This window comes from Drosophila ananassae, chromosome 3R (assembly GCF_017639315.1).
Source record: "Drosophila ananassae strain 14024-0371.13 chromosome 3R, ASM1763931v2, whole genome shotgun sequence".
Classification (NCBI taxonomy): domain Eukaryota; kingdom Metazoa; phylum Arthropoda; class Insecta; order Diptera; family Drosophilidae; genus Drosophila; species Drosophila ananassae.
This window is the reverse complement of record NC_057930.1, coordinates 28,685,406-28,712,779: the sequence shown is the minus strand read 5'-3', so window position 1 is coordinate 28,712,779 and position 27,374 is coordinate 28,685,406. Positions and strand designations below refer to the sequence as shown.

At 42.0% G+C, this 27,374-nt stretch overlaps 9 protein-coding genes across 23 annotated transcripts in view; 5 read left to right on the top strand and 4 right to left on the bottom strand.

Moving 5' to 3' along the window:
* Positions 1 to 1,389, bottom strand: part of LOC6497762 — a 30,520-nt gene extending 29,131 nt beyond the window's left edge. For 3 of the 7 annotated variants that reach the window (XM_001961369.4, XM_032451634.2, XM_014906323.3), the window contains exon 1: positions 431 to 556. The gene's annotated coding sequence lies outside the window, so the exon portion shown is untranslated. Of the gene's footprint in view, positions 1 to 425; positions 558 to 805; positions 901 to 1,313 lie in introns of those variants that run through there. The other 4 variants (XM_032451640.2, XM_032451639.2, XM_032451638.2 and 1 more) reach the window with 4 other exon arrangements.
* Positions 1,390 to 1,946: 557 nt separating this feature from the next.
* LOC26515454 (essential MCU regulator, mitochondrial) lies at positions 1,947 to 2,493 on the top strand. Its single transcript, XM_014906948.3, has one exon. The coding sequence runs from the start codon at positions 2,047 to 2,049 to the stop codon at positions 2,242 to 2,244; it is 198 nt and encodes a 65-aa protein (XP_014762434.1). The 5' UTR covers positions 1,947 to 2,046; the 3' UTR covers positions 2,245 to 2,493.
* Positions 2,494 to 3,166: 673 nt separating this feature from the next.
* LOC6497769 (dnaJ homolog subfamily C member 28) lies at positions 3,167 to 4,588 on the top strand. The gene is made up of 2 exons (XM_001961370.4): positions 3,167 to 3,502; positions 3,560 to 4,588. Exons 1-2 carry the CDS (start codon positions 3,407 to 3,409, stop codon positions 4,550 to 4,552), a joined length of 1,089 nt encoding a protein of 362 aa, XP_001961406.1. The 5' UTR covers positions 3,167 to 3,406; the 3' UTR covers positions 4,553 to 4,588.
* Positions 4,589 to 4,700: 112 nt separating this feature from the next.
* Positions 4,701 to 15,228, bottom strand: LOC6497761 (trifunctional purine biosynthetic protein adenosine-3). Its single transcript, XM_001961371.4, has 7 exons — positions 14,784 to 15,228; positions 9,838 to 10,085; positions 9,127 to 9,776; positions 8,835 to 9,060; positions 8,198 to 8,619; positions 7,078 to 8,127; positions 4,701 to 6,162 (listed from the first exon to the last, which is right to left on the bottom strand). The coding sequence occupies exons 1-7, from the start codon at positions 14,958 to 14,960 to the stop codon at positions 4,859 to 4,861; spliced, it is 4,077 nt and encodes a 1,358-aa protein (XP_001961407.1). The 5' UTR covers positions 14,961 to 15,228; the 3' UTR covers positions 4,701 to 4,858.
* On the top strand, positions 12,355 to 13,372 carry LOC6497770 (pupal cuticle protein). Its single transcript, XM_001961372.4, has 2 exons — positions 12,355 to 12,573; positions 12,645 to 13,372. Exons 1-2 carry the CDS (start codon positions 12,562 to 12,564, stop codon positions 13,188 to 13,190), a joined length of 558 nt encoding a protein of 185 aa, XP_001961408.2. The 5' UTR covers positions 12,355 to 12,561; the 3' UTR covers positions 13,191 to 13,372.
* An 852-nt stretch (positions 15,229 to 16,080) lies between the features above and the next one.
* Positions 16,081 to 18,614, bottom strand: LOC6497760 (probable basic-leucine zipper transcription factor R). The gene is made up of 4 exons (XM_001961373.4): positions 18,526 to 18,614; positions 17,714 to 18,351; positions 17,217 to 17,653; positions 16,081 to 16,969 (listed from the first exon to the last, which is right to left on the bottom strand). The coding sequence occupies exons 2-4, from the start codon at positions 17,765 to 17,767 to the stop codon at positions 16,393 to 16,395; spliced, it is 1,068 nt and encodes a 355-aa protein (XP_001961409.1). The 5' UTR covers positions 17,768 to 18,351; positions 18,526 to 18,614; the 3' UTR covers positions 16,081 to 16,392.
* A 231-nt stretch (positions 18,615 to 18,845) lies between these two features.
* Positions 18,846 to 20,376, top strand: LOC6497771 (mitochondrial magnesium exporter 1). Of its 2 annotated transcripts, XM_032451594.2 has the most exons (5): positions 18,846 to 19,078; positions 19,130 to 19,250; positions 19,308 to 19,740; positions 19,803 to 19,979; positions 20,046 to 20,376. In XM_032451594.2, the coding sequence occupies exons 2-5, from the start codon at positions 19,131 to 19,133 to the stop codon at positions 20,216 to 20,218; spliced, it is 903 nt and encodes a 300-aa protein (XP_032307485.1). In that variant the 5' UTR covers positions 18,846 to 19,078; position 19,130; the 3' UTR covers positions 20,219 to 20,376. The 2 variants fall into 2 exon arrangements, with proteins under 2 accessions (XP_032307485.1, XP_001961410.1); XM_001961374.4 differs by having other exon boundaries at positions 18,847 to 19,250.
* Positions 20,372 to 22,342, bottom strand: LOC6497759 (ras-related protein Rab-30). 4 transcript variants are annotated; one of them, XM_014906321.3, is made up of 2 exons: positions 21,876 to 22,342; positions 20,372 to 21,824 (listed from the first exon to the last, which is right to left on the bottom strand). In XM_014906321.3, the coding sequence occupies exon 2, from the start codon at positions 21,794 to 21,796 to the stop codon at positions 21,119 to 21,121; it is 678 nt and encodes a 225-aa protein (XP_014761807.1). In that variant the 5' UTR covers positions 21,797 to 21,824; positions 21,876 to 22,342; the 3' UTR covers positions 20,372 to 21,118. The 4 variants fall into 4 exon arrangements, with proteins under 4 accessions (XP_014761807.1, XP_001961411.1, XP_014761808.1 ...); XM_001961375.4 differs by having other exon boundaries at positions 21,980 to 22,342; XM_014906322.3 differs by having other exon boundaries at positions 20,372 to 22,187; positions 22,242 to 22,330.
* An 86-nt stretch (positions 22,343 to 22,428) lies between these two features.
* On the top strand, positions 22,429 to 27,364 carry LOC6497772 (RNA-binding protein 39). 5 transcript variants are annotated; one of them, XM_044716175.1, is made up of 8 exons: positions 22,431 to 22,767; positions 23,867 to 23,941; positions 24,134 to 24,308; positions 24,382 to 24,533; positions 25,019 to 25,170; positions 25,246 to 25,641; positions 25,708 to 26,251; positions 26,345 to 27,364. In XM_044716175.1, the coding sequence occupies exons 6-8, from the start codon at positions 25,463 to 25,465 to the stop codon at positions 26,981 to 26,983; spliced, it is 1,362 nt and encodes a 453-aa protein (XP_044572110.1). In that variant the 5' UTR covers positions 22,431 to 22,767; positions 23,867 to 23,941; positions 24,134 to 24,308; positions 24,382 to 24,533; positions 25,019 to 25,170; positions 25,246 to 25,462; the 3' UTR covers positions 26,984 to 27,364. The 5 variants fall into 5 exon arrangements, with proteins under 5 accessions (XP_014761813.1, XP_044572110.1, XP_014761814.1 ...); XM_014906327.3 differs by lacking the exons at positions 23,867 to 23,941; positions 24,134 to 24,308; positions 24,382 to 24,533 and having other exon boundaries at positions 22,429 to 22,559; positions 22,628 to 22,767; XM_014906328.3 differs by lacking the exons at positions 23,867 to 23,941; positions 24,134 to 24,308; positions 24,382 to 24,533 and having other exon boundaries at positions 22,431 to 22,559; positions 22,625 to 22,767.
* Positions 27,365 to 27,374: the final 10 nt, after the last annotated feature.

Genomic DNA, 27,374 nt, shown 5'->3' with positions numbered 1-27,374 from the left:
ATTTTACCAGAAGTTCAACTAACTTGACTGACTTACAACAAACCAAAAACAATAGCGAACATAATAGCGGCTTTGTCTTAAGCGACTTTAAATAGCATTCTTTTAGTTTCTCAAAATATATAAATTCATGAAAACATAACATTTAAGATTCACTTTGTCCTGAATGGTGCAGTCACTTTTATAAAAATTCCTTGGATTCTGCCATTTTTATTTATTGGATTGGCATATTTTGAACACACGATCTCAACACGCGCCTCGATTAAAATGCAGAGAAATCCTTTTTATACACACACACAATATCAATCACATTGGTTGGAAAAACAATTAAATAAAATCCAGTTTCAAGGCAAATACATTCAAAAAACTGAACAGGCACTTATTGTTTGAATATAGATATGTAAAAATCCGATAGAAAGATCGCATACTGTACCATGTACTGTACCACACGAAGGCCAAACTCAGACTGAAACTTGTTCAAGAAAAATCAACGCGGCCTGCACCTGAAGTTTCAGTTCACACACACAATCTCGGGCACACGAACTCACACACTGCCACTAAAGACCAAAAGACACGACAGCAAAAAAGGTAAAAGAGAAAAAGGTAGTACAGAGAAAAAGAAGGTAGAGGCGAGGCAGAAAAATAGGTAGAAATGGGAGACAACCGAAGAAAATAAAACAGCTCAACGTGCCCGTTTTACAGATTTTCTTGTGGCTGCGCGGCTTACAGAGTATGTCTTTGCCAACTCAGACGACTCAACCGACGGCTTCTTAACGGCTTTCGGACAGCCTCACTCAGATACACTCACATTTATGATGTTTCTGCTGCTTTAGTTGGGAGATGATACATACGGATACGAGTTTGCCGTTTCTCCGCCGTTTTCAACACCGTCGTCCACCACAGTCGAATGCATACTGAAATGTTAAAGCTTCCTCATATCTTCCAGCCGGCTGCCGGCGATCGTTCGGCTTAAAAGACGGCTCGGAGTTTCTAGCCGGCACTCAATTTAACAGCGAACTAGAAGCACATCTACCTAACGGATATTCGCCAAGTACGTGGACTCACCTACTGCTGGTGGATTAGTCGAGGGGTTGTCCCTGTTTCCTGCGAAATTCCATCTAATTGCACGGGATATGTGCGCTATCTAGGTGGGTTTAACCCATACCCAATACATGTTTTCAAACATTTACAGAGCCATAAATTCGAAATGCTATAAAATAGCAAACGGAAGCGGAATCCACTAAGAGACAATCAAAAGACTCAAGCAAGGAACTTGCTAAAAGAGTCGGCCATAAAATTTGGGTTGTCACACTTACCCTTAGCAGTCCTTTGTTACTCCCTGGGATATTTGGTCTTTGTTTTGGTTTTTGTTTTTAATCATATAAAGTATCCTGACGCCAGTTTTTAGGTTTTAATATATGTCTTAGGAGGTTTTGAGCAATATATTTTCTTTAGAAGCTAAAATACACATGTAAAGTTTCTGTCAAAATTTTTCAAATTTAATTTTTTTTATAGATACTTTATCGTAATTGAATTCTTCTTTCATGTGTCTTTTTCATGTGATTATGCTAGACCAAATGGACTGTTCCCTGAACGAATTCTAACTAATGACTATTAAACTACACGATGAGTAAATTTCTTACGAATAATTGCTCTAATTGCACATTCCACTGTGGGACACACTATTACCCCTTGATTTCAACCATCCTTTCTACAGTCTTTGGAGCTGTTAAAACTCTGGCTTCTGCTGCTCGGCTTTAACTAAAATCGACTGTCCCGTAGAAGAAAATGTAGACAATTGAAGAGTTACAATCAGACGGACTATAAATTCAAACTGCACGGCCACCAGAACGGAAGTCCCATATAGGGCGCACAGTCGAATATTCTAGCGGCACGTATACTTGATGAGGGTTTGTGTTTGAGTTTAGGTTTTGGGGCGTGCCTGTCCCTTTTTGGTTGGAGAAAGTCTTGACATTTCCATCAGAAAATGTTGTATATCATTTCATAAAAAATAAAATAAAAACACCACCTCTCTCAAAAATATTGAACATGCCTTATGGTCGCAATGATCAACACATTGACTATATCGAAGTGAGGGGTGCTCACAGGCGGGACAAATATTCGCGAATTGGTCTAATGGTCACGATCATACCAGGTATTTTATTGGGTGGTTATATTGGCAAGAAACTGGCTCATTTCCTTGAAATCTGCAATTTGTTCACGCCCGATATTGTGGATGACGACTAAAGCCAATGTGGCACAGTAAAAACTGATGTGGCATGATAAAGTTTTAGAATTGGGAGCAAGCCTGTTCCACATCCTGTTCTTATATATGCTAATGTGTCACACCAAACATGCCAACGGGATGCTGCGAAATATTTGTTCCCCAATATACCAACTAGAGTAAAGCCAAAGACACGCGAACATGTATATATTTAAACATCCAAAATCTTAAGTTGTGAATAACTTCGTAATAAATTTTATAAATTTAGTTTACGAAGTAATTTTTTTCTTAATTAAATTTTGTATAACTTGATCTTGATAATTAGTCATTTGTAAAAAGCATTATAAAAGATTATAAGTATTTTTATTTATTGTAGAAAAGATCTAATAAATTTAAACTTTTTTTATTCTAAATTAAACAGAGCGTGAAGGTTTTTTGATTCTTGCAGCTTGATAAACAACATTGTTTGTATGCTTATATATTAAATATTTTAAATAAATGTTCTATTATGGATTCGGGTAGACAATCATTAAAAATAAACACGCATTACTTCTCTTCTATCCAAGCATTAGCGCCAGAAGTTTATGATAGAATGGAGCGTCGGCTTTTTAAATTTTTAGGTTAACACATTCTACTTACTTTTTAGACCGATTCCCTTTTATAATTTTTTGAATTTAAATAAATTCTTAATTCTAGCTAATGATTTAACTACAACACCTATTTCTAAAATGATCCAGACCGTTTAGATTCAAATCTTTAGAATAAGAAAAAAATAAGTACTTAAAAATTAAGTATGTAGTTTCAAATTAAAAAAAAAAATTTACATAAAACAAGAAAATAAAAACTTTACTTAACGTATTTACACATTTTTTGTTCGCAGTCAACGATTAATACCAAAAAATACCAATATACCTCTACATGAGGGACGATCCACAGTTGTGGATTTCATTGCTTTAAACATCAGCTGATTTCTGTTTATATTTTTAGTTAATCTCTTTTTATTACGTGATTAATTTATAATAAAGGACCTTTAAAATTACCATTATACGATATTCTCCTTTGTTATGGATTCAAAAGCAACAACTAACAAAAATTAATTGTTAAAAATACTCAATATGAAATAATTTCATGTCAGTTCAGACCCGAAAAGCAAAGTAGCATCTAAGTACATATGCAAAGGAGAAAATGTTGTTAACGGGAAAAATTTTCGCCGGATCCATTCGAATTCTATCCGAGGGATCCCATCGCCTGTTGCACCTGAAACGCAGGGAGGTTTATTTGGTGAGAAGAGCAACTCCCTCTATTTAAACTCCTAGTTATGGAATATTGATTCCGTAGGAATGTTTCCGCATCCTGGGGGTGCACGAGTCAGCGGATCAGAACACCGTACGACATGCCTACTTGGATCTAGTCAAGCGGGTGCACCCGGATTCTGGAACCGAGGAAGCCAGCGCCGAACGATTCCAAAAGGTGGACGAGGCCTTTCGATTGCTGCAGGAAAAATTCGCCAAGGGGCGACGCAATATCCCAGAGAACGAAGAGGAAGCCATGGAGTTCGACATCAAGCACACGGCTCCACAACATCGTCAGTATCTGTCAAACGAGGGTATCGGCGTGGGCACCCCCTTTCAGCGCCAGAAACAGTACCAACAGGTGCGCGCAATGAAGGCTCAGGAAAGGGTCTTAGAGCACCGCATCGACAAGGCCGCTGCCGGCGAGAACACACTAATGTCTAAGGAAGGGAATCACTTTCGTAAGCATGCCATCAAAACCAAGTACGGCATCGAGCGCGTCGTAGAGGATCTAATCCAAGAGGCCATGTCCAAGGGTGACTTTAATAATCTCGATGGCGCTGGCAAGCCTCTCTCGGCCCTACAGTCGCAAAATCCATATCTGGACTTCACCACCCACAAACTGAACAAGATAATGCTGGACAACGGATTTACACCGGAGTGGATCAGCCTCAGCAAGGACATCCGCGATGCTACGAGGCAGCTAAAAAACCAACTGCGTCAGGAACGCATATACTACGGAGAATGGCCCATGCAGACTGCCGAAGAGCTGGCATCATGGAAAAAGTTCAATGAAAAGCACAAGGAGGATGTTCAGCAATTGAACAAGCTCATTGACAAGTATAACCTGATTGTGCCCGTCCTGCAAAACCAATTCTTTAGGCTACACTTGGACAAAATGGCCGAGCCCATATTCAAAGATCCGGATTTAAAGCGAAATGTCAAGCGGCCTTTAGCAGATGCCAAGTCAAGTGACCAGGGGGAAACACAGTCGAATTCTGGTTCAAGTCTATTTTCACTTTTTACTTACTTTTTGTGATAGGGCAATGGTGATATTAGAGTGTAGTTCTCCCAAATTAGTGATTGATAAAAAAATAGTAAGAATTATAGTAGATAGTAACAATAAACTAGTCAAAAATGCAATGGTTATGAAACATTTAGGTTACCCCCAAAAAATTAAAGCCAAATATTGTAAATAATTGATATTTTTTAAAAATCATGTGCAGTCTTAAACAAAATTTCATACAAAAAATAAAAATGTCAAAATATATATAAAAATTCATCCCTGTGATATCCGGGCAAAACCCTGAAGGGCTTTTTACAAACTATTACGAACTAAACATTTTTACTGGCCATCCCTGCCAATGCACTTTCCCTCCGGACTCAGGCGAACTGATCCATTGGCCAGCAGTGTCAGAGCTCTCGGATATGCCCAGTGCTCGGCTTTGTGGATGCGCTGCGTCAAAGCTTCCTCATCGTCGCCAGGCAAAATTGGTACCGAAGCCTGGACGAGAATAGCGCCAGTATCCACGCCCTCATCCACAAAGTGAACCGTGCAGCCAGACTCCTTTTCGCCCGCTTCCAGAGCTTGTTGCTGTACATGAAGACCGGGGTATTTGGGTAGTAATGATGGATGAATGTTGATGAGACGGCCACGCCATTCCTTGACGAATGGAGAGCTGAGGATTCGCATAAATCCGGCAAGACAAACGAGGTCTACACGAGCTGCCTTAAGATTTCGCGAAAGCTCAGCATCGTAGACCTCTCGGTTGGCGAAGTCTTTGTGGGAAATGACTAGTGTAGGTATGCCCGCTTTAGCAGCGCGCTCTAGGCCAAGGACGCCGGGCTTGTTGCTAATCACCAGAACAATCTCCGCGTGCACTCCCTGGGCAGAGTCCCGTGAGGCATTAATGAGTGCCTGGAGGTTGCTGCCGGTACCCGAGATAAGCACAGCGACTCGCTTCCTTGGTAAAGATAAAAGCTTCTGGGTCCTCGTCACTGCAGCGTCAAAGTTTTCCACCACGACCTGCGGCTTTTTAGGATCTTTGCGGGCGATCACTTCTCCCACGATAGCAGCACGTTGCGGATACCTTAACTCTTTAAGAACATCCTCGACCTTGGTGGGGGAAACCACAAGAACCAGTCCCAATCCACAGTTGTAAGTGCGTTGTAGCTCTGTAGAACTGATGTTTCCGGCTGCGGCCAGCCACGCAAATACGGGCGGCAATTGAAACTCGTTGGCATCCAACCGAACAGCCAAATCCTTTCGCAAAACCCTTGGAATATTCTCACTTAATCCTCCGCCAGTTATGTGCGCCAGCGCCTTCACACCGTGATTTGGGCGTGTAAGAAGGATGGCCAGTGCCTGGACATAGATCTTGGTGGGCACCAGCAGCTCATCTCCCAGCGTTTTTTCACTGAAAGGCGCCTTGTCGGTGAGTCCTAAACCAGCGCGTTTGAGTACCGCGTGGACCAAACTAAAGCCGTTGCTGTGAACTCCCGAAGAGGGCAATCCGATGAGCACATCACCAGGTTGAATGGCATCCAAGAGAGGCAGGATTCCTGAGCGTTCTGCAATGCCCAGAGCAAAACCTGCCAAGTCATAAACCTTTGGCTCATAAAGAAGCGGTACCGCTGCACTGTGCGAACCTAAAACGGATAAAGCAATGAATTAAAATGGATTGATTTCCATTGTCTACACAAAAAATAAAACCCAAACAAGAAGGGTATTTATAGGAAATCATAGCGATTTTTGGGAGCGATTACTTTTAACGATTTGCTGATCGATTCTCAATTAATTTCCATCGAAACCTACAAACACATTATTTTTTAAATTTTTTTGCCAAATTTTCTTCAGGCTCCCCTTCAAAATGTGAAAGATGCATGGGGAGTACAATATGACCCACTGCACAGACTATAACTTGGCCAATTTTTATTCGATCCCTGAGCAGAATACCTTAAACGATTTGTAGATCGATTCTGAATTAATTTCCATCGAAACCTACAAACACATTATTTTTTAAATTTTTTGCCAAATTTTCTGCAGGCTCCCCTTCAAAATGTTGAAAGATGCATGGGGAGTACAATATGACCCACTGCACCAACTATAACTTGGCCAATTTTTGTTCGATCCCTGAGCAGAATACCTTAATCGATTTGTAGATCGATTCTGAATTAATTTCCATCGAAACCTACAAACACATTTTTTTTTAAATTTTTTGTAAAATTTTCTTCAGGCTCCCCTTCAAAATGTTGAAAGATGCATGGGGAGTGCATTATGACCCACTGCACTGACTATAACTTGGCCAATTTTTGTTCGATCCCTGAGCAGAATACCTTAAACGATTTGTAGATCGATTCTGAATTAATTTCCATCGAAACCTACAAACACATTATTTTTTAAATTTTTTCCAAATTTTCTACAGGCTCCCCTTCAAAATGTTGAAAGTTGCATGGGGAGTACAATATGACCCACTGCACAGGCTATAACTTAGCCAAATATTCTCCGATTCTGGGGCGGAATACCTTCAAAGACTTCACATGCAATAACTATTTTTTACTTACTAATAAAGCTGCTATTAGCTTGACGGGAACCCTCCTGGACTCCAGCATCCACTTCCTTTGCCAAATCCTCTTGCCACTGACCACAAGCATAGTAGCTGGAGAAGGTGAGGGGCTCGGCTCCATTGCAGAGAATATCGTTAACGCACATGGCCACTAGATCAATGCCCACGCTAGAGTTTCTATTTGTTTGTTGAGCTATTTTAAGTTTGGTTCCAACGCCGTCCGTTCCCAGGATGAGAATCGGATCCTTATAGTTATTGGGAACGCGAGTTAGTCTTCGGCCTGCGGCATTCTCAAAGCACTCAGAGCGAGGAGCCGTCACGAAGCTCTTCGCCGACAGTTCTTTTAGCTCCTCAGGCAGTTTTCGTTCACCGAGACCTCCGAATTTCGAGGCTACAGATTTTATTTGCTCCACAAAGTTCCGAACTTGCACTGGAGAACCACTGGATTTTGTCCCCTTTTGTAGGATACCTAATACCTTGGCTCCCGGCAAGGATGTCCTCCAAAGCTGACTAGTTTGTGGGAGGATCATCACCATTCCTATGCCACAATTGTGCTTCTCCAGTAATGTCTGGGCACTAAGCTTCAACTTTCCCGCCAGCCAGCCAAAGATCTTCGGCACTGGAACCGCACCGAAATCCAACGTTGTCTCGAACCCTTCAGGCAAGAGACGCTGCACATCCTTAATGAGACCATGTGTCACTTGAACCAACGACTTGATCTCTTCTCCCTTCTGTAGATGTGGCAACAACTCCTTCACATACAGCCGGGTGGGTGTACCAAGGACTTGAGCTAGCGAAAGGCCGTCCTCTCCACCTTCTACCGGAGAAAGCTCCTTGAGATTCACTTTTAAGGCGACCAACTGGGTAAGTATCTCGTTAAAGCCGGCGCAATGGAGGCCAGATGAGGGAAGTCCTACGAGCAGATCACCTGGCTGGTAAAGATCATAACGGGGAAGAATCCGTGACTGCTCGACGATTCCCACACAGTAGCCAGCCATGTCATGTTGACCAGGCGCGTAGAGAGAAGGCATCTCCGCTGTTTCGCCACCTGCAGAGAAATTTTTTAAAGATTTTTTTAGGCCGTACAACCCATTAAGGATCTTAAACTACTAACTAACCTACTAAAGCGCACCGCGCATCCCGGCATCCCTCGGCCATTCCCTTGACCAGTTGGGCAGCCAAGGGAACGTGCAATTTGCCACAGGCAATATAGTCCAGGAACGCCACTGGCTCGGCTCCCACCTCTAGCAAATCGTTGGCAGTCAAGGCAAAGAGATCATAGCCCACGTTCTCGTAGAGCTCATGCTGCAGGGCCAGATGAATCTTTGCACCCACTCCCTGCGTTGCCTCGGCGATTACAGGTTCCATGTAGCTAAGCTCCTTTAGGCGGAACAGTCCACCGAAACCACCCAGACCCCCGAGAACGCCAGGTCTCTGAGTGCCACGGGACAGAGGTTTGATGCGCTGGACCAGAGCGTCCCCTGCATCAATGTCCACCCCGCTGTCTTTGTAGCTCAAGCTCGGGGGATTGGCTGTGGCTCTATTTAGGATTTTTTGGAGAGAAAAGTAAATAGATCAGTAGAAGATAGATGTAATTGTGAAAAGTAACCCTTAGACAAAAGTCATTAGTAACCAAAATGAGGTTCCATTGCAACTTAATTTTAGATTTAAATATATGTATATTTTATGATCTACAGAAATGAAATGGCTGAGTTTTGTTGATATCCAATTTAAGATTTTTTAACTTTTCGTTACATTTTAAAAGCCTTTTGGGCAATGTCCGTTCTGTATTGAGCTCCCTTGCCGGAGAAACTGATGCTGCCGGCCAATTTAGTGGCCCTGGCTGCTGCGGCCTTCAGACTTCCGTCCAGGACAATAGCGATCAGGACACGTCCTCCATTGGTCAGGGACTCATTTTTTTGGTTCACGGTCAAGCCACTGTGGAATATCAGTTGTGTAGGCGTATTTTCAGTGGGAAGGCCTTTTAAAAAAGAAAGATAAATTATTAATCAATAGGTTCCAAGTTAAGAGAAGCTTTAAATCGTACCTGTTATAACACATCCTTTGGTAGAGGTTTCCGGATAACCAGCACTGGCCAGGACCACACCAACAGCACTGACCCCACTTCGCCATTGCAGAGGTAGCTTCTCAAGCTGGCCGCTGCAGCAGGCCTCCATTACCTCGAATAGATCTGTTTCGAGTAGGGGTAGGATGACCTGAGTCTCTGGGTCACCAAAACGACAGTTGAACTCTAAAACACGAGGACCATCGCGTGTTAGCATAAGTCCCGCGTAAAGGACCCCCTGATAGTTAATCCTCTCCTTGATCAGACCCTGGACAGCCCTCTCCAGAACTGCCCGTTGGACCAGTTCCAGGGCCGGCTGACTGATCAACGGGCATGGGCAGTAGGCGCCCATTCCCCCGGTGTTCGGTCCGGAGTCCCCGTTGCCTAGGCGCTTGTGATCCTGAGCAGGCAGCATAGGGCGTACGCTCTTACCATCCGTGAAGGCCAGAACGGATATCTCCTCGCCCTCCAGCAGCTCCTCAACCACAAGCGTCGCTCCTGCTTGACCATATTTTAAGTCTCCCAGAATTTCGTCGACGGCTTGGCAGGCTTCGTCCACATTAGCGGCCACTACTACACCCTTTCCGGCGGCCAAGCCGGCCGCTTTCACCACCAAAGCTTGGTAGGAAGCACTAAAAACGTTTTCCGTATAAACTTCAAAAAAATAAATAGGTTTTCTTGTTTTTAACTTGCCTTCTTATGAACGCCTTGGCCTTTTCCGTATCGGTGAAACTCTCGTATCGTGCCGTCGGAATGCCATGGCGCAGCATGAAGTCCTTCGCCCACTTTTTATCCGCCTCGATTTGGGCTCCTTGCTTTCCAGGCCCAAAGCAGGCCACGCCTTCCTTTTGCAAAACATCCCCCAAGCCCAGAGCCAAAGGATCTTCGGGGCCCACGACCACGAGGGTGATCTTGTTTTCCTTGCTCCACATGGCAATCCCCTAAAATATAAGAAACATAAAGAATTATTTAATGATATTTGGTGTTAAACATAATGTGTTATTTATATAAAGTAAATGCAATAAGTTCATGTTTTATTTTTGCACTTTTAACCAGTAAATAACCCAATTACACAAAAAGAAACACTAATCAGTGTCACTTCTATAAGTTAAACTTGTAACTTAAAAGCTTTATTTGAAAGTGATACAAATCCACACAAGTTTGCCAAATCATTAAAAAGATAATGCAGAAATTAAAACATATTAAGACATATAAATTCAAGCCTTGAAATCATAATGAAAGAACCGTTGCGTTTGATTTTGTTAAACTCAAATCAAATTACTTAATTGGCAATGGCTTTAATTTAAATAAATGCTACACTGACAGAAATGTATACCATTCATGCCTTAAATTAACTTATTTTAGTTATTAGCCTTTGTAATCTCATTAATTGCACTACAATCTTTGTTTGGCGTTCAAAAAGACTATCTTAAAATTAAGATCATAATTGGTTTTTCCCATCTAACCGGGTCATAAGCCTTTGCCGATTTCTTTGGCATAACCGATGTGTTGTTTTGATTTTTGTACCCACATTCCAAGTGGGAGATAACACTCCTCTAAGTACTTAACCGGTTCCATCGTCAATTTGTCGCCAAAATACTAAATGCCTTCCTAATTGTTTTGCCATTAAACTGGGTCTCGGTCTCGGTGGGTGCATTGTCTTTCCACCGGGTGAATCCAAGCAACTGACTCAGGCACCAGCTATGCCAACCAAGTCATGTCAATAAACCAAGTTAATCCCAGCTCCAGCCCGGAGCTGGCTCATCCGGTTTGGTGGTTGGCGTGACTTCGATATCGTTACTCAGCTCTAATTCGAATTGGCGCCAACGCAGAACGCGGATTACCCACTCAGGTGCACTTGACTGCGTTCCAGACCATTTAGCACCTGGCAAAGATTCATCCCGATTTCCTTACGTCCAAGCCCCTTCCTCTTCCCCTTCACCAATTTCACAGAGTTCAAGAACGGTCGCACGGTCGTTGGATGATGTCCAAAAATGACGTTTTTATTGAGCTATTTGGCTTTCCGAATTAAGACCCGGCCAAGGCTTTAATTTCCCGTAACGAAGGTTAAGAAGAAGCGAAAGGCTTCCCAAAACATTTTGGCTTGTAGCGGGCTATTTGGCCAAGAGAAAAAGGGGAAGGAGATGATGTAGAGATGGAGCAGATCAACAGCATTTTATACTGGATTTTAGTTGATTCTTTCAGCTGGGACTTGCCAAATTTGGTTAGAACGTTTTCGTCTTTATGCTTTACAGAGTGCGCTCATGATTTACTGTATTATATGCAAATTAAGTGGGTGATGGTATGGGATCTGGAGGGGGGAGGTTGCCAAAGAATGCTGCCACATTTGTTTGCGAATAAGTTAAGGAATTAGATACGCTTTGCTGAATTAGTCGGACGGGTTTTTGGGAATCGGCCAAAAAAGTATCAAACTGGAGACAGCTGGGAGTTTGCTGAAATGTTTGGGAAAAAAGTTCTGCCGCACGATTGAATTATATGCTTGGAGATACCACTTCAGAGATCATTTATCAGAATAACTGTGCTAAGCCGAGCTTAATGATTGAACTATGCAATTTCTAAAATTATCTAACCAAACAAAGACGGCGGCAGCCGAAGTGGGTTCAAAATATAATTAAGCACCATTATACTCGAATAAAGTAACCTAATCCAAAGCTTTTAAGCACCAGAATTTTCCATAATTATTGTCATCAAACAAGTTTGCGAATCGCACAAAATTTACAAAGTAGCCGCCTATATCCAAGCAGTAAGCACTTTCTCCATTTTGGGCAGATTACGCTTTACAAAACTTTAACAAGCTAGAAACTAAATCGCATTCTTAGAATAGTTTAATTAAAAACTGAAAAACATTTAAATGACCAAGCCTTTTTACGACTTTGGAGTTCAGTGAACGCCTTGGTATTTAGAGTTCCTTGAGAATGTAAGTCAAGCCTGGCAATAAGGTGTTTTCAAGATCAGCCACCATACTTATCATATTGTAAGTGCCCCAACCTTCGGGTAGGGCATACCATTCACGAATCATTTCATTATGTTTTTGGCTCCACTTTGACTCTTTACTGGGTCTGGATTTTTATTTGTTGGTCCCCCATCCCACACTTTAGGAATTGCAACGGCGACCGCGACAAATAACGTCGTTGATACCTATATAAAATAATACTTATAAGAAATAAAATCATTTTATTTATGACTGACTAAGGCAACCAGCGGCGATGATGAGGAGATGATGACGACGAGCCAAGTTACTGATGGAGACGGCGGCGACGACGGCTCGGCGACTGGGTTTCCGAGTCGAGAAATTGCCCAAAATATTGCTTGCGAGCGGATGGATATAAAAACGAAAGCGTCCGACAAGCAGGCAATCAGTTTAGAACCAAACTTGAACGCGGCAGCACCTCCAAAATGTATCTGCTTGTAAGACCACCAAGTCGCCTGGGACTTCCCCAAAATGGATTATAATCGATGTCTCTTGTCCACCCCCGCAGGTAAATTCCATCGTCGTCATGGTTCTGGGCGTGCTGCAAGTGCAGGCGGCCGCCTACGTTCCGGATTCAGATCGGGACACACGGACTCTCCAGAACGAGCTGCAGGTGGACAGGGATGGCAATTACCGGTACGCCTACGAGACCTCCAACGGCATTTCCGCCTCACAGGCCGGCTTGGGCGGTGTTTCTGTCCAGGGTGGATCTAGCTATACATCTCCAGAGGGCGAGGTGATCAGTGTGAACTACGTGGCCGATGAGTTCGGTTACCACCCGGTGGGCCAGCACATTCCCCAAGTGCCGGACTACATCCTGCGTGCCCTGGAGTACATCAGAACGCATCCCTACCAGGTAAAGGACTATTATACTGGCGAGCTCAAGACGGTGGAGCACGATGCTGCCGCCTTCAATGTGTACACCCGCAACTTCCAGGAGTCAACCACTCCGCGCTCCCGTCCAAGCACCACCCCCAAGACCATCTACCTGACCCATCCTCCCACGACAACGCTGCGACCTCTGCGCCAGAGACGGAGCTACTCCAGACATTGATGACTGATGGCTGAGAGTCTCTATTGCCACTTGGCGGGGAAGGGGCCGGTCTCCGAACCACCATGCGAATCTGTGAATTTTGATCTAAACAATTATTTAAGCCACCAACAACAAATAGAAGTGTTAAGAAAACGTAAGCTAAAGTGTGAAAAATAACAAAATAGACAGTCTTTGTTAGCCGATCTGCTGGATTGTTTATTGGGAACCATAGATCACGATAAAGTGGAGTTTGTTTATGAAATTCGATCGATTTACGTTTCATATGGGAAGTCGTTTTGTTTTACTGCTCAAGTAATAAATCATAACATGCTTTGTTTTCCTGCATACTTTTTTTAAATAAATTTTTGAATTGAAAATGCAAACTCAATTTAGGCCAGATAACAATTCATTAGTGGATTTTTTCGGACTTGGGAGAAGTTTTTTCTTTTTCTTCGAAATTCCTACCTTAATAAGGAAACGCTTTAAAATATTATACAGTATTGAAGGAATAACCCGGATTTATATTTTTAACCTAATAAATAATGACCGTTTTTTTTAAATCGTTAAAGCCATTTAGGGAGACCTTAATATATAATAAAACTTGATCTTTGAATTCCGCTTAATAAAAAATAATCTTACTAAAAGTATCAATATTTTCTAATGAACTTCAACGAATAAAAAACATAACGGAAGAGCATAATTGGGTTGTTTACAATAAATTTTTGAGTTTTAAATGTTAACTTAAATGGTATGGAATTAACTATGCAGGATAGAAGACTAACCATCTGGTTAAAATTGAAACCTTTTTTTATAAAGAAGAAAAGATAAAGTATATATATGTTTTGAAGCACCTGTAACTGGATGTAACTGGAGCTCTCGCCAAGCATTTGTTGCAATTAATTATGTTAAAAGTTCAAAAACTTGTTTGAACACAGATTTATTTCAGTTAAAAATAACAAGAGTAAATAAATGAGTTATTTGCTTGTTAAATTTGCTTAGTAAATAAAAACAGAACAGAACAGATTTACCATAAAATTTTAAGGAAATTGGAAATGAACAACTTTTTAAATTTTTCAGCTTGAAAGATATTTGAGTTTTAACTTGTATTTCCAAAATGAAAAAAAGCAATGAAACATAAAACATTAACAAATAATTGCATTAATTAATTTTACTTAATACCATTAGTTTTTTTTAAATATAATTGAAATATTACAAGAGCACAGTTTTTTTTTTCACGCAATTCAGATTCCACTTAAAGATTAAAACCTCAACTCACAGATCGGCAGAATTATCAGTAATTGGAGCACATTTCGTAATCGCAAGCCCCCAGTTCCACCGAAGGGTTAATTCACAGCAACTGCAACGCTTTCCCAGCATCTCGATTGCGGATTCAATGTGACTTTTAGACTCTCGACGAGCATAAAATAGTCATTAAGATCGGAAGCCATAAAAAGCAAAGTGGAGGCAATAAGGAGTAAACCAAACTTTTTTTTGCCCCAACGGCAGATCGAAAACCCCGACTTAATTAACGTGATCCCAGACACAATGCGTTTGCAACTTTAAGCTCCAGGTGAAGGTCAAGTCAAGGACGAGGGGACGAAGGGCCGAACGTACCTCGAAATCCTTTGGATCCAGGGTCCTGGCCTCCAGATTTTGGCACTTGGCGACCTGCTTTATGCCGTAGCTACCAGGCAGGGCAAAGATCTGGCCCACCTTTGGGGACTGCGACAGTTTCCAGCAAATGGCGTGCTCCCGGCCGCCGCTGCCAATGACCAACACGCGATGCGACATCTTTCGGATCGGATACAACAATAACTTATCGCACTAATCACGTTTCCAAAGCGAAATGATTATATTTTCTTTTCGAGACGCGCCCACGTGTTGAGCGTGTCGTCCAATTCGAGAGAGTGGCGCGAGAGAGCTTCAAACAAAGAGTGTGCGTGTTTGGACTGAGAGAGTTTTGTATGTTTTTGACTATGCTTCTCTTGGATCCCACTTTTTGGTCAAATTTATTTTAATAAACCGCACAGCTCGACGCCTCGTTTTGAACTGAAATCTGGAATCGGAGTTGAATGTATTTTCATGTGTGGGGCATCGCCTAGGCCTAGGTAGACGGTAGACTGCGACGTCAGCGTCCGATTATGTTTGTTTTTTTCTCCTTCTATTTTTGCGCTGATAAGAGCCCGTCTCCATGGGCGTCGATTGCAGTTTGTTGTTTTCTTTTCCACCAGTAGATTGTAGAAATTGGGAATAAATAACAAAAACACGTCGATAGCCTCCCAAGACCCCAAAAACCGAACGATCGCTGGGGGTAAATGTAACTGTATTTGCTACAACTGGGGGTCGAAGTCCTTATCACTGAAGGATCTGAGAAAGATCTGGAATTCAGTTGCACTATTGCTGGCTGTTGTTGAATCAGCTGTCGGGGAAAGCTTTTCTTAGAAGAATGGCTTAAAGCTTAATCCGTCCTTCAGCGTCGATAAATTCAATCCCTAGAATAGGGTCACACTGGCCAAACTTAAGATACTTTAAAATAGATACAATCTTCTTAGCTTAGATACGAGTTTCTTAATATATGTATTTGCAAATGTATTTTGAGCTCACTCACATTTTTCAGAAACATATTGTGATTAATTAGTCATTGAACGTATAAAGGCCATAAACAATATCAAATTCTGGGATGAAAAATTCAAGGGATCATTGTACCACACAAATCCATACTGCGTGAAAGGCGGAAAATATATTGGATGATTCATTGAGTTTTAATACTATTTAGGATAGAAAAAAACCGAATTTAAAATGTAAAGAAAAACTAAAACTATTTTTCACACTTTCTACCGATTACTTAGTTATTTTGTTATTTCATTAGCTAATCAACTTAAGCTATTATCCAGTTTAACGTCCATCTGAATATTTTAAAATAATAATTTTATTTTATTAGTACGCATTATACAAAATTGTGTGGTGTGAGTTGTAAATTTACAAAATATCTACCATAGTCCGTCATAAAATTTGTTTTAGATAATTTGTTGATGCTTGTGTTCAACCTGTGGATAAAGCAACACGTAAACGTCACAATGTTTAATGCCACAGAATCTCAAAATGAATTGTTTGGGTGGTTTTCAGTGGTGTTTTATATAAAAACATGCATTTGGAATCAATGTACCAAGATGATAATAGAAGCTGTTGAATTAGAGACACCACGTTCCATTGCTGCAGTCTGTTACCGGCGCATCTGGAAGCCAATAGATCCGTTTGGACAAGGACCTCTAGGCAGTCGAAGGACATTGTCGTTGTAAGGATGCGAATGCTGAGCAAGCTGCTGCTGCTGTTGCTGCTGTGGTGATTGCAGCGACTGCTGACGCAGCAAGGCGGCCGACACACTGCCACCAACTACGGGCGACCAGCTCTGCTGGGAATTTGGCACGTTCTGTGTCGGCGCCTGGACCGACATCCCACCGCCTCCCACAGGCCCTCCGCCAACTCCGTATGGCGGCAAACGTTGGTTGTAATGCGGCTGAATCGAAGGCGATTGCTGTTGTTGCTGCTGCTGCGGGTAGTAAAAGTTCAGACCAGGCTGATTGTGCGGCCCCGGAAAGTAGCTGTTGTAGTTATTATACATGGGTGACACCTGAGACATCTTGGGTGCCGAACTCGATCGGTGCATTCCAGAGGCCGGATGACTGCCGTTGTTGTTGTTCACATTGTTGTTGCTGCTGGCTGCAGCTTGAGTGGCAGGTGGCACTGCGGCCACGGAAGCTGCAGTGCTATTGTTACCAGCTGGGGTGCTAGTGGCGGGTCTGGAATAATGAAAATTAACAATTATGATTAATTTTAATTAGAAAAACGGGTAAAAGTATGATCTCAATTTTTCAAACTTTAGTTTTAAAGCTGTAGCATGCAAATGTTTGATTTTTTAAAGTTACTTGGTTAACAAGATCATTAGAGATCGTTTAACTACCAAAGTCTAAGCCAACCAAATGGTCAATTGAATGGAATGTAAAATATAATTTATAAGAACTACAGTCAGAGTGCAAGGTTACTAACGGTTTATCATCCTCTGGATTTTTGGCCGCACCCAGAATACGCAGCCTGGCCTCAGCATACTCCTGTTCGCGCTGCTTGAGCGTTTTAATCGGCTGTTTTGGGCGCACTCCGTTGGTGTCCCTGCGCTCTTCAGCCTGCGCCGGCCGTCGCAGAATCTTTACCGTCTGATTACTGGTCGGAGTTGCGTAGGTGGCCGCATCGTACTCGTTCGACGATTTGTGCAGCACCATCATCACGGGTTGGGCCTGCTGGTCAGCCTCTAGCACCGTCACAGGCGGTTTTCGCGCAATAGTTATTTGCCTAGGCGGTGGATTGCCGCCACTGGCACTGGCGCTGGCATTGCTCTCCTGGAGACTCTGCGGGCGCTGGAGCAATTTCATTTTGTTAGCGGGCCTTTCGTCACTTGTCTGCAATTTTGTTTGCAATGTCGTCGAGAGCTAAGATAATTTGTATTCGTTAATTATAGACAATGATTTCAGATGCAGTTACTCGCTTACCCCTGCCTCGTCAATTTCTTCCCAGTTGTCTAGCACATCCTCGCCATGGGACATTGTTTAACACAGCTCGTTGAGTTGACTGATGGCAGTCAGAACACGTTGCGTGCCTGCTAGCGCTTCAATATATATACGTTGCTTGATTTTCGATCGCTCCTCCACTCCACGCCTCACTTTCTTCTTTTGCGCCTGCTGCTGCAGATCGCACTACGACTGATACATGATTCCTTCGCACTTTTATCAGACATAAGTTATGCATATGCTGGACACCACAATTTGCACGAAATCCGTTCTCGACAGCAAATGAAAAAAACAATACGCAACAATTTGGACTGCTGCTCGTGTTGTTTTTGTTGCTCTTCTGCTGCTTCTTCTTCTTCTGCGTCAGCAGCAAATGGAAGTGGTATTTGATGTTTTCGATAGCAGCTTGGTAAACGGAAGCGGCGAAAACAGCACCATGCGTGATGCCAAACGTGTTCTTACACTTGCTCCTCTGATAAAAACAGTTGTTTTGCATTCAGTTTTAATTTTTAAACATTCTTGCTTTTCTGCATGGGGATGACAAGTTATCGATAGTGTTATCGTTTGTGTTTCAGCGATGGCATTTTAGTTAGAGATAACAAAATCGCAACAGCCTCTTTCTAAAAACAATAAAAATAAATTACTATCGATGTTCCAAAACAATTTAGCAGTTCAAAATCAAATGATTATTGTAATTTTATATCTTAAATATTTTTTGCATTTACTTCTCAAATGTTTGTGCAAATTTGGCAATTATTGGTTGCTGTATAGTAAGAAGACATTAAGAGCCTTACATTGAAATTAGATCCACATCTCAGCTTCTTAGACTGGAGAAAATTTAAAAATCATATTTTCCAAGCATATGTAAATGTATTTATATTTGAGAATTAAATAATGACAAAGAATATTCAGTGATTGCTGAGATGCTACTTAAGTTTGAAATCACTGATTCTCTAGAACAAATGCATATACACATTGTGTACACATATCACAAATCTTCATATTATTAGGGGAAAATTATATGTACAGTAAAAATCGGACTACAGCGCTTGTAAATTTTTGGTACTATTCTAGCTAAATTTTAAGCTACATTTTAATTATTAACTAATCACTGCCAAAACTTTTAAGGGCGTCTGTGGTGTCTGACTTTTCGCCTAGGTTGGCAGGTCTTAAACCGCTGCAATTTCCATGGAATCAAATGAAATTTTTAAATAGATAACAGCTCCGCCAACTGATCATGGAAGTAGCGTTACTGCCTCCCAAATCCAACTCTATTAGCATAGGTCAGCACACACTTTGCCAAAAGATAACGTAGGCGCAAGTAGAAAATCTTCGAAGCCCACACACGTGCGTCCGACGGATTTGCTGCTTTGTTTATATAAACAGTCCCAGTTACAGAATGATGGAGAACACTACCCAGTCTTCAGCCCAAAAGGCCAATCCCGTCAAGTCCTTTATTGCTGGAGGCTTTGGCGGGATGTGCAACGTTATTGTTGGACATCCGCTGGACACGATTAAAGTAAGCATAAAAATAGAGTTGACTTTTTAAATTAATGTCTTCATGGTTTTAAACTAGGTTCGCCTTCAAACCATGCCATTGCCTTTACCAGGACAATCCGCAAGATACAAAGGAGTCGCCGATTGTGCCGTACAGACATTTCGAAAGGAGGGAATCCGAGGCTTTTATAGAGGAATTTCTGCTCCCCTCATGGGCGTTACACCCATTTATGCTGTAGACTTTGCGGTTTATGCAGCGGGAAAGCGATTGTTTCAATCGGACGACAATATAGCGCTCACCTATCCGCAGATCTTTGTAGCCGGAGCTCTGGCGGGGGTTTGTTCCGCTCTAGTCACCGTGCCCTCCGATCGCATTAAAGTCCTCCTGCAAACACAAACAGTTTCTAGTGGACCCGTGCTCTATCACGGCACATTAGACACCGCAATAAAACTCTACAGGCAGGGGGGCATCAAGAGCCTATTCAAGGGAACTTGCGCTTGTATTCTTAGAGGTTTTTGGGCTAACCCAAATAGCATTTAACAAAATTGTATTTAAAATTTCATAATTTTTCAGATTCCCCTACCGGCTTTTACTTTGTGACCTACGAATTCCTACAGGATTTGGCCAGAAAGAAGTCGCAGACGGGAAAGATCAGCACTGCATCGACCATTTTATCCGGAGGTACAGCTGGCATGGTGTTTTGGACTTTGGCCGTACCTTTCGACGTACTTAAAAGTCGCCTCCAATCGGGTGAGTCAGCTTTTCACCAGACTCTCTAACAATTGCAGGGATTAATAAATCATTCTCGATTTACAGCACCGGAAGGCACTTATAAACACGGAATTCGCAGTGTGTTTCGGAACCTCATGGCTAACGAAGGCCCTAAAGCTCTCTTTCGCGGCATTTTTCCTATTTTATTACGTGCTTTTCCTTCAACCGCTGCTGTATTCTTTGGTGTGGAGCTGGCCAATGATTTTTTGAAAGCATAGATTTGTAAATTTATATTTTAGAGAGGCTGTTTTATATAATATGACGTTGTTAGAAAAATTTACACAATTACTTTCATTACCCATGAATCAACCAGAATTATGCTGAATCAAAAGATGCGGCTGAAATATAGAATAAATAAAACGTTTTAAAAATTTAATTACAATAGTAGTTTATTTTTATTTCTTGTCTTCCATTTATCCTCCTGACCTATCTCATTATTTCAACTACATATTTAATTTTTGGAATGTCATAAAATCACCTTACTTGCTATTCTGAGTACCATTTAAAATTGCACATTAATCATAAAATTTAAAAATAACTAAATAAATATGTATATTGCAAAATGTATATATATAAAAAAATACAATTTATAAAATATACAAGTAAGAAACAATTTTAATAAAACAGAACTATGTGCATAGCATTGCTGATATCATTAATTCATTGAAGCACTGCATGTGATGCTCACTTGGTAACTAATCCACAATGGAATTAATACGTTTTAATAATACTAATCAAGAAAATCAGGCGCTTTAAGTCTACACATCCAATGGAGTTTTTTCTTAACACAAATATATAGCATCCATAGTCATTGACATTTAGTTTTGGAGTGGATTTAATCGTGATATTCGGAATCGGAACTTAAAATAAAATCGTTAGTGAATCTAAGTTGTATCTAAATAGTGGAACACTTCATAGAAAAATAATCAAAAAAGTATTACAAATAAAATTGTTTAGTAAAATGGATAAGGTATCTAGAATAGAGGCGATCTTGTCGAGTCGAGGGGTGTAAAAAAAACTATAAATTCTTAAAGATCTTAAAAGATCAATGGAATATCACGATTAAGTCTAAACTATGTATACTCAAACTTTTCTTAGTTTCCCGTTTGGCCCCATCTTTAGCCTGCTTGACTAGAGTTAGAACCAACGCTTCCAGCTGCCCCTCCACCACAACAATTGCTTTGGGCTGCTTTGGCACTGAAACTCCCAAGACCTATAGAACTGCCTTCCGACTGTCGATGAGCTGCCGCCGCTGCTGCAGCACTGCTTCCGTCCTTACTTCGTGCCTGGCCAATTAGTTCGGCGGCGATCTCGTAAAACAGTCGCTCCACATTCTCCGCCTCCTTGGCGGATGTCTCTAGAAAATACATGTCATGTTGCTTGGCAAACTCCTCGCCGATTTGTGTAGGAATTTCGCGATCATCCCGGTCCGTCTTGTTTCCCACAAGGATTTTGAGAACCTTGGAATTGGCGTACTCCTGGATTTCGCGTAGCCAGTCGGGCAGGCAGTCAAATGTGGGCTGGCAGCTGATGTCGTAAACGAGGATCAGAGCGTGAGCCGATCGGTAGTAGCTTTGAGTGATGGAGCGAAATCGTTCCTGTCCGGCCGTGTCCCAGATCTGCAGCTTAATCTTTTCCCCCTCAACTTCCACAGTCTTAATCATAAAATCCACACCAATAGTGGCTCCCTGTCCCGGAGGAAACAGCCCTTGAGTGAAGCGCCGCACCAGGCAGGTCTTCCCAACGCCAGCGTTCCCCACAAGGACGATTTTAAACAGGAACTTGTAGTCTTCCATTTCTACCCTTCCCTGTCTGTGCTTCGAGCTGCAAACGTAGACGAAAGTTAGTTGGTCCCAATTCGGAGTTTAGACACACCTTAGTCAGCGACGCGTATCGTTAGATAGTAATGAGTTTGTCGGTGGGGGTGGCTGTTGGATCGGCTTACGCCATCCAACTGGAGACTACGCCTTGCCTCTCACCTGGGACTACTACTACTGCTCTCTTCCTGGAGGCGGGTGGTGGTGCTAACGTACGGCTCCAAGGCTGCTCTGTTGCTCTTGTTTTTGGCTTATTTGGTTGATGACTCAACGGCAGCTGCAGGTGCTTATCTCTATCTCAGCACAGGTAAGTCGCAGGAATCCATTCAAAATGCCTGGGTCAGTTCAGGAAGATTGCATTCACTCAAGTCTACTGATAACATGGTGGTGCATTAATTGCCAACGTTTTTTCGCATATGTTTACCAACAGAATTTTTTGCCGTTTTTCGATTTTTGTGATGGTATTGAACTTAGTGTAGCCATTTCACGTATTTAGGATTCCATAAAAATAAAATAGTATTTCAGTATCATAATTTAGTATCATAATTTAAAAATATACCGTAAAATAAAGTTGCATCTTTTAAGACAGTATTTTTTGAAGTACCCTAACGATATTCCGATAAATCGATAGTTTTCATAACATCTCTGAAGCCAAAAACAAGCAGCCACGCTAGGGAAAAAAATCTAGTGACAAAATTGAAGAATCGCATCTTGATTAGCGCTATCATTGCAAACGAAGATCGTAAGTGGCTCTGCAAATTGCATTGTGCACCTGCACCCCTTTTTGATTTCTCCAAAACGTGTCAGAAGCCGAGCAGCAGACTTTTAAAGGACACCCCGCACCAGAAGCGGAAGGTTGGCTAGTGAAAAAAAATATCAGCGAACCGAAATCAAACATGGCCGAGGACTTTGATGTGGAGGCGATGCTAGAGGCGCCATACCAGAAGAACGTAAGTTTCTAATTCCACCCACCAGGTGATTATGTTTAAATTAAGTCCAAGTGGTTTGTACCAATTAATGCGGTTGTTTTGTTGCGAAAAAAACAGTTACTTCATATGTCTGTTTGTATACTTTTTCCACATAGACACCCACACGCGCGCCGTCGTACGTGCATTTGTGTTTGTATGTAAGTCGTCTGGGGCACACACACGCCGAAACCTATTTATGTACATACATACATGTGCACTAAATGCACTCTGGCCGCCAGTCTAGATCGATTTTTAGCCTAAATTTTTTGCTGAATTAAGTCGTCAGGCGTAACGCCGCTGTATCTGTATTCCTTTGAATCTTTTCATTGTGCCTGCACGCGAGCAGAATATTTCGGCAACTTCACGGCGGGCGAAAGTATACTTGTGTAGGTATTGTGTGCAACGAGCACGTTGTTTACTTTGTTCAGGTAAAAAGATACGTATCCGATTAAAGAGGGGTAGGTACAGTGGGTGGCAAAAGGAGCCAAGGTAGGACCAGAGGTTTGGTTTGGCTCAGGAGTCCTCAATATCAATATTAGCATCTGCGTTCATTAATTATGTTTTTTGACATTAGCTACGCCATCAACGTTAGGTGCGATTTAAATATGCAAATATGTGTGCATTTTAAAAGTTATATGCCTTTTCTTGAGACACTATTATTTTCATTATAATTATTTATAGCTCAACAATACTAGTGGAAGTATAGCTATGAATAGTAGTGTGATTTCATATTAGTAATGCTTATGAAAATGATTCTCGGAAAACCAATCATTGTCCGATTGAGGTTTAATTGCCGACTTGAACATCCCCAACATGTAATTTGTAGCAAACACCGGAAGTATTATTGAAACTTCGAAATTAAATAAAAAGTTTCCGTTCAAACGGAGTTATTGTTTGTTTCCAAAACAAAAATAGTCTATCTTTTCGATTACTTGTCGAAAATCTTCAACATTGGAGTTAAGTGCTCTTTTTCTCCCTCTCTGCCGTCTCACTTAGATCAATCAAAAATACCCTCACACAATCACCATTAAAAAGAAAACAAAAAGCTAGAATAATCCTCAAGGGTACAATGTCTTTGCAGAGAATCGTATAAGCTCAATATTGTTGCTAAAGATTGTTTTGGTCATTCTAAACACAATAAGCTGGAGACCATTTGGTAAGTTTTGAATGTGCCAGAAACTGAAAAAAACCAACTACAAATATAAAATAAAAAAACCAAAACATATCTAGGCATTTGTAATCCATATAATCTGTTTATGTTTGAGTTTTTTTGAACACAATCCAATTGAATTCCGTTACTTTACTGCTTTTTGTAAACCAATGAAACTGAACGTGCACTAAATTTCAGATAAACTCCTCCTAACTTGTCTGGGGCAGCAGGCAGCACTACTACTACTCTCACTCACAGACAGACAAGAAAGTATCGCTCAAAAATTAAAGAATTACCATAAACAGAAAGTCAAAAAATAAGTAATGACCAACACAAAAGTCAAAGCAAACTTATTTGAACCAATAAACAAAAAGTAATAAGCAATTCTTAAACTATATAGCATTACAATCTTACTTATATAATGTCTATGTCCTATATATATATAGACGACGTCTTTTTGAGAACCAATCAACCAGTCCACTCCACTCCACTAGCCAGCGCTAAACATTCCCCAAAACTGAACTGATTGAGAATGAGAATGAGCATGAGAAATTTGCCCATGTGGAGACAACATTTCTCGTCGTCGTGAACCATCTGTGTGTGTGCCATATACAATATATATTAATCTATTGATCAATCAAGAATACGTATAAGATATCTATACTCTCTATTACCAACTTGCTATAAATTGGCAATGATCCCGCCATGGTCATTGTTGACTTAAGCATTTCTATTTTATATACTTGCAGATTCCAAAATTTAACTAATTTACTTTGATTTGCTTTCTCTTATTCAAAAAAAATATAATTACGAAACTGAAAAATAATATATCATAACAAACTCAAATGATATAATCGAAAATCAACCAACATCAACGACATCGTAACGAACGATCTACTCCTCCCGTTGTCTTCCCACCCACTTCAAAACCGATACCAATCGTCAAAAATAATTCAATTGTTTGTATGTAAATTATTGCTTGACGTCTTCCCTTCGTCACCCATCCTCTATGCCCAACCCACATCCAATCCTAAACAAAAAAAAAACCAAAAAAAACGAACAAAACCAAACCTATCTGTGCAGAGTGTCAGTGCGGGCAGCGTGGGACGTGGCGGACGCCGGCGCAGCGGCAGCAACAGTCCTGGAGGTGGCCATGATGATGACTATGCCGAGAACAACGGAGGAGCTCGCAACGGCAGTGGAAGTTCTAACAAAAAATATAGCAAACGATCCCGGTAAGTTTTACAGTATCTGTTATCAATAGAAAATAGTTGCTTAGACTAAATCCTAATGTATTTGTTACTTTGCAGCAGTCGCAGCGGGTCGCGTGATGGCAAATCCCGGCGTGATCGCGGCAATGATCGCAGCAGTCACCGAGACAAGGACAAAGAGCGAGACCGAAATCGGGACAAACGTGGTGGTGGCGAGAGAGACCGAGAGCGCGACAGGGAGCGGGAGCGTGACCGGGGCGACAGATCTCGCCGGAGTCGATCCCGGGATGAAAGAGGTGGCGGAGATGATCGTCGCATGCGGTATGGCGATCGGGAAAGGGAACGACGCTCTAGAGACCGTCGCGGCGGAAGCAAGTCCATGCAAAGAGATCGGTCTCGGGACAGGCGTCGTCGCAGCCGCTCGCGGGATCAGCGGAAACGGCTGAGTCCTATCCGTGAACGCAAACGCAGCCATTCTAGGTCAAAGGACAGAAAGTTAGTAGTAGTCATTTTGAATTATGATTTGAACAAAAATAACAAAATAACCTTTTTCAATTGCAGTAGTCGCCGGCGTGGCAGTTACTCTCCCCGCCGCCGCTCCCCGGCAAACGGAGCTGGAGGCGATAGAACTCCTCCCACCGAGCTCAGCCCTGAGGAGCGGGACGCGAGAACTGTTTTCTGCATCCAGCTGTCACAACGTGTGCGGGCTCGAGATCTGGAGGAGTTCTTCTCCAGTGTGGGCAAGGTTCGGGATGTGCGCCTGATCCTGTGTAACAAGACAAAGCGATTCAAAGGCATTGCTTACATTGAATTCGAAGACCCCGAGTCCGTGGCCTTGGCTCTCGGTCTATCTGGCCAGCGGTTGCTTGGAGTGCCTATCATGGTACAACATACGCAGGCTGAAAAGAATCGTCTCCAGAATGCTGCCCCCGCATTCCAGCCTAAGAGCCACACAGGACCCATGCGACTGTATGTGGGATCGCTGCACTTTAACATCACCGAGGACATGCTGAGGGGTATATTTGAACCATTTGGCAAGATCGATGCCATTCAACTGATTATGGATACCGAGACGGGTCGGTCCAAGGGATACGGATTTATTACGGTAAGTTTTTAAAACGAATACTTAATTTTTTGATTTTCTTGCTATATATCATTTTTTTTTTTTTAATGCAAACGTAATTTGTATATTTTGCAGTACCACAATGCTGACGACGCTAAAAAGGCTTTGGAGCAACTGAACGGGTTTGAGCTAGCCGGTCGCCTTATGAAGGTTGGTAACGTGACTGAACGCCTGGACATGAATACATCTTCGCTGGATACTGACGAAATGGACCGCACCGGCATCGACCTGGGTGCTACGGGTCGTTTGCAGTTAATGTTCAAACTGGCGGAGGGAGCCGGACTTGCGGTGCCACAGGCTGCTGCCAATGCTCTGCTGGCGACTGCCCCTCAGCCGGCGCCGGTGCAGCAGCAACAGCAGGCGCCATCGATAGCTACGCAGTGCTTCATATTGTCCAACATGTTCGATCCCCGCACGGAGACAAACCCCACCTGGGATGCTGAGATCCGGGATGACGTTTTGGAGGAGTGCGCCAAGCACGGCGGGGTGCTGCATATACATGTGGATACCGTGTCGCCGACGGGCACTGTCTACGTAAAATGTCCGAGCACCACGACGGCTGTTCTGGCGGTGAACGCTCTGCATGGCCGCTGGTTCGCCGGTCGGGTCATAACGGCGGCGTATGTTCCCCTTGTCAACTACCACTCCATGTTCCCGGATGCCACCAGTGCCGCCAACCTCATTGCATCCACGCGCAAGAACTCCGACGACTAGTCGGCAGGCGGCGAACAATTGTTATTATTCGTTACAAAAATACTTTTTGGTCAAAACACTTTTTTAATTTTTTTTAAAGACTCGAAGCAAGCTGAAAATTAGGGGCACATATTAAGATACAAATATATATCTATACAAATATATAACAAAAATTATGTAAATTAGGCATTCCTAACACGCAAAATCGCTGTTTTTGGGGATTTTTTCAATACAACTTTCATTTGTCGAAAATTTTTGTAAATCGCCTGAAATGCTGCAAATTATGAATTTATTGATTATCAATAACTATGTTTAATTTTGTTTGACCGCCAAAAATGTAGGAATAAAAGAAAAATATTGGGTTCTATTTAAGTTTAAAATGAGTAAATTTTAAATACATAACCTCCGAAGT

What these genes read in the sequence shown, in the direction of transcription:
- LOC6497769 (XM_001961370.4), top strand. Translation starts at nt 3,407, where the DNA reads ATGTTGTTAACGGGAAAAATTTTCGCCGGATCCATTCGAATTCTATCC. An exon ending in AACGCAGGGAGGTTTATTTG is followed by an intron (nt 3,503 to 3,559) that starts GTGAGAAGAGCA and finishes TTGATTCCGTAG; the next exon opens with GAATGTTTCCGCATCCTGGG.
- LOC6497771 (XM_032451594.2), top strand. Translation starts at nt 19,131, where the DNA reads ATGATGGAGAACACTACCCAGTCTTCAGCCCAAAAGGCCAATCCCGTC. An exon ending in ATCCGCTGGACACGATTAAA is followed by an intron (nt 19,251 to 19,307) that starts GTAAGCATAAAA and finishes GTTTTAAACTAG; the next exon opens with GTTCGCCTTCAAACCATGCC. An exon ending in TTGCGCTTGTATTCTTAGAG is followed by an intron (nt 19,741 to 19,802) that starts GTTTTTGGGCTA and finishes ATAATTTTTCAG; the next exon opens with ATTCCCCTACCGGCTTTTAC.
- LOC26515454 (XM_014906948.3), top strand. Translation starts at nt 2,047, where the DNA reads ATGCCTTATGGTCGCAATGATCAACACATTGACTATATCGAAGTGAGG.
- LOC6497761 (XM_001961371.4), bottom strand. Translation starts at nt 14,960, where the DNA reads ATGTCGCATCGCGTGTTGGTCATTGGCAGCGGCGGCCGGGAGCACGCC. An exon ending in CAAAGGATGTGTTATAACAG is followed by an intron (nt 9,061 to 9,126) that starts GTACGATTTAAA and finishes CTTTTTTAAAAG; the next exon opens with GCCTTCCCACTGAAAATACG. An exon ending in TGCGCGGTGCGCTTTAGTAG is followed by an intron (nt 8,128 to 8,197) that starts GTTAGTTAGTAG and finishes ATTTCTCTGCAG; the next exon opens with GTGGCGAAACAGCGGAGATG.
- LOC6497759 (XM_014906321.3), bottom strand. Translation starts at nt 21,796, where the DNA reads ATGGAAGACTACAAGTTCCTGTTTAAAATCGTCCTTGTGGGGAACGCT.
- LOC6497772 (XM_014906327.3), top strand. Translation starts at nt 22,714, where the DNA reads ATGGCCGAGGACTTTGATGTGGAGGCGATGCTAGAGGCGCCATACCAG. An exon ending in TCTAGGTCAAAGGACAGAAA is followed by an intron (nt 25,642 to 25,707) that starts GTTAGTAGTAGT and finishes TTTCAATTGCAG; the next exon opens with TAGTCGCCGGCGTGGCAGTT. An exon ending in AGGGATACGGATTTATTACG is followed by an intron (nt 26,252 to 26,344) that starts GTAAGTTTTTAA and finishes TATATTTTGCAG; the next exon opens with TACCACAATGCTGACGACGC.
- LOC6497760 (XM_001961373.4), bottom strand. Translation starts at nt 17,767, where the DNA reads ATGTCCCATGGCGAGGATGTGCTAGACAACTGGGAAGAAATTGACGAG. An exon ending in AAGAAATTGACGAGGCAGGG is followed by an intron (nt 17,654 to 17,713) that starts GTAAGCGAGTAA and finishes AAATTATCTTAG; the next exon opens with CTCTCGACGACATTGCAAAC. An exon ending in AATCCAGAGGATGATAAACC is followed by an intron (nt 16,970 to 17,216) that starts GTTAGTAACCTT and finishes TCATTATTCCAG; the next exon opens with ACCCGCCACTAGCACCCCAG.